The sequence below is a fragment of the Lepus europaeus genome, chromosome 7, assembly GCF_033115175.1.
Source record: "Lepus europaeus isolate LE1 chromosome 7, mLepTim1.pri, whole genome shotgun sequence".
NCBI classification, from domain to species: Eukaryota; Metazoa; Chordata; class Mammalia; order Lagomorpha; family Leporidae; genus Lepus; species Lepus europaeus.
In genome coordinates, this window is record NC_084833.1 from 12,866,893 (window position 1) to 12,870,347 (window position 3,455).

Here is a 3,455-nt window from a genome sequence, read left to right on the forward strand (position 1 = left end):
GCTTTATTCCCTGAATGAATTTCTTATCTACTTTTCAGGATAGACTGTCATTTGTTTTCAAAGACCAAGGTAAGCATATCATTGACTATACAATTTCAGTTAAAAGTGTAATTGATGCTAAAGTAGATAGGCAGCATGCCTACTACAATTTGAATATGGAAATACAAGTTATAGATATTTTTATAAAACACTGAATTGAAGTTGGATAATAAATATTGGATTTCATCAATAGAATATTTGGTGATACTTATGAAACATCGTCATGGTACTTCTTAAAAATGTTGGCAGAAAGATTGTGTAGGTGAGTCCTTAATTCACTAGGTGTTCAGTTTGTTGATTTCTGGCTGGAAATTTAAAAACCATGACTTTTGTTTCTGTATCTAGCTTATTTCACTTAATGTGATGTCCTCCAGTTGCATCCATTTTGATGCAAATAGTAGAATTTCAATGTTTTTAATAGTTGAATAATATTCCATAGTGTGTGTACACACACACACACACAGAATTTTAAGTCACCATTCTTTAAATTAGAAAAGTAGGCCGGCGCCGTGGCTTAACAGGCTAATCCTCCACCTTGCGGCACCAGCACACCGGGTTCTAGTCCCGGTTGGTGCACTTGATTCTATCCCGGTTGCCCCTCTTCCAGGCCAGCTCTCTGCTATGGCCCGGGATTGCAGTGGAGGATGGCCCAAGTCCTTGGTCCCTGCACCCCGTGGGAGAACAGGAGAAGCACCTGGCTCCTGGCTTTGGATCAGCGCGATGCGCTGGCCGCAGCGGCCATTGGAGGGTGAACCAACAGCAAAAAGGAAGACCTTTCTCTCTGTCTCTCTCTCTCACTATCCACTCTGCCTGTAAAAAAAAATATTAGAAAAGTACGCCGGTGCCACTGCTCACTTGGCTAATCCTCCACTTATGGCGCTGGAACCCGGGTTCTAGTCCTGGTCGGGGAGCCAGATTTTGTCCTGATTGTTCCTCTTCCAGTCCAGCTCTCTGCTGTGGCCCGGGAAGTCAGTGGAGGATGGCCCAAGTCCTTGGGCCCTGCACCCACATGGGAGACCAGGAGGAAGCACCTGGTTCCTGGCTTCGGATTGGCACAGCATGCCGACCATAGCAGCCATTTGGGGGGTGAACCAACTGAAGGAAGACTTTTCTCTCTGTCTCTCTCTCTCTCACTGTCTAATTCTGCCTGTCAAAAAAAAATTAGAAAAGTACCTAAATGAATAATAATCTGAATTACATTTTAACATTTCCCCCAAATCCCTAACTCTCATCCTTATTATTATTGATACACATGCACAAGTAGGCAGTGATGTATTCAAAAGCATATCCTTTGGGTTAGAATGGAACTGGGAGTAAATACTGAGTCTTTTGCTTCTACATACTAGCTGTGAGGAAGTATAGACTATCACTGAACTTTATATATCAACAATTTGCCTTAATAATGAATAAGAAATAATACTACCCATCTCATACACAATCACACAGCTAGTCATGTATAGTGTTCATATCACATGTTGCAGAACAAAGTGCATGATCCAGGTAATTATGTACATTTAGGTGTTCAAACACAGTATAATCAGACTGATAAAGAGAAGTTGTTAAAGGAATAAGAAGAGACTAATAGGGAAGAGCAGTTGACAGAATGGGCATGCTTCCAAAGGTGACAAATATTAAAATATAAATAATTTAAAACACTACTCTGACACTAGAAAAGATTGAAATAAAAAATTTTCAACTCTGGACTTTCTACCAAAACAGATCTTCAAGCTAAAGGGAACTCACAAACTATGGAATTTCAACCTTTGGTATCTGTGATACTACAATGGGATGAAAAAAAATCAGGCAATTTCAAGTCAGACTAAAATACACATTTCAAGGTAGGTGTTATGCAAATGAATGGCATGAAATGGGTGTAAAGAGCAGTCAATCATATAGAGAGAGCACAAATTTTTAGAGGGCACAAAAATGTTAGTGGACTTCGTGTGTTTACAAATTCATGAACATTGAAATCTGAAGAGGGGATCTCTGAAGAGCTCCTATTCAACAGTCTGGAGCCCTACAGAAAATTCATATACTAAATGTCATCTTTAGGATCATGACTTACTTCATGGAGAATCTTGAAATATATACTTTGGTGAAATGAAACAATGCACACTGTCTATAGACATTTCAATTCCACTGGAATCTGTCCTATATTCTGCTCTTATTTCTCATTGCTACAGGGCATCTTCTGAGTTTCAAGCAACACTGATGGGCAACAGGACAGATGTGACAGAGTTTATCCTCCTGGGACTAACCAATGCCCCTGAACTACAAGTCCTCCTCTTTATCATATTCACTCTTATTTACTTCACCAATATGGTTGGGAATCTTGGACTGATTGTGTTGATCCTCTGGGACTCTCGTCTCCACACTCCCATGTACTTTTTCCTTGGTCACCTGTCTCTGGTGGATGTTTGCTACTCTTCAGCAGTCACTCCCACGGTTCTAGCTGGTCTCCTAATGGGAAACAAAGTCATCTCTTACAATGCTTGTGCTGCCCAGATGTTCTGTTTTGCAGCCTTTGCCACTGTGGAAAATTTCCTCTTGGCGTTAATGGCTTATGACCGCTATGTAGCGGTTTGTCAACCTTTACATTATACCACCATCATGACAAGAAGTGTATGTGCTTGTCTGACCACAGTCTGCTACACTGGGGGTTTCCTGAATGCCTCCATTCACACTGGAGACATATTCAGTCTCTCTTTCTGTAAGTCCAATGTGGTCCACCACTTCTTCTGTGATGTTCCAGCAGTCATGGTTCTCTCTTGCTCTGATGGACATGCCAGTGAGATGGTTCTTGTTTTTGCATCCAGCCTCATTATATTTTCTGTCCTCCTCGTTATCTTGATATCTTACATGTTCATTTTTATCACTATTCTAAAGATGCGCTCAGCTGCGGGGTACCAGAAGGCTCTATCCACCTGTGTTTCTCACTTCACTGCAGTCTCCATTTTCTATGGGACTCTTATATTCATGTATTCGCAGCCCAGCTCCAGTCATTCTATGGACACAGACAAAATAGTGTCTGTGTTTTATACCATGGTCATCCCCATGCTGAACCCTTTTGTCTACAGCCTGAGGAACAATGAGGTGAAGCGTGCATTCAAAAAGGTTGTCGCAAAGGCAAAATTGTAACTAGATTGTGACCTTAATGTTTTAGGATTCAGAGTATCCAAGATTCACTCCTCTCTGATCTTTCTCAGCTACCTAATGACATCTTAAGGCCCACATCTAAGTTAATTAAGAAGTAATATCCTTATCTCTTCAAAAGTCTATATTTTATAAAAAGTGGGTACAATGATAAAAAATATAATGCCTGGATAAAATAGCTAAAAGGAAATAGAAATGTTTTGGTTCTACATCTATTCAAAAGGAGGATGCTTGCTTTGTTCACTGTTTCTATGTGTGTTTTC

General features: G+C 40.5%; 1 protein-coding gene across 1 annotated transcript; it reads left to right on the top strand.

Annotated features, from left to right (window-relative positions):
* Positions 1–2,250: 2,250 nt before the first annotated feature.
* On the top strand, positions 2,251–3,177 carry LOC133764202 (olfactory receptor 5B3-like). Its single transcript, XM_062197875.1, has one exon. The coding sequence runs from the start codon at positions 2,251–2,253 to the stop codon at positions 3,175–3,177; it is 927 nt and encodes a 308-aa protein (XP_062053859.1).
* Positions 3,178–3,455: the final 278 nt, after the last annotated feature.

Excerpts from the sequence above, each read along its gene's own strand:
- LOC133764202 (XM_062197875.1), top strand. The coding sequence starts at position 2,251 with ATGGGCAACAGGACAGATGTGACAGAGTTTATCCTCCTGGGACTAACC.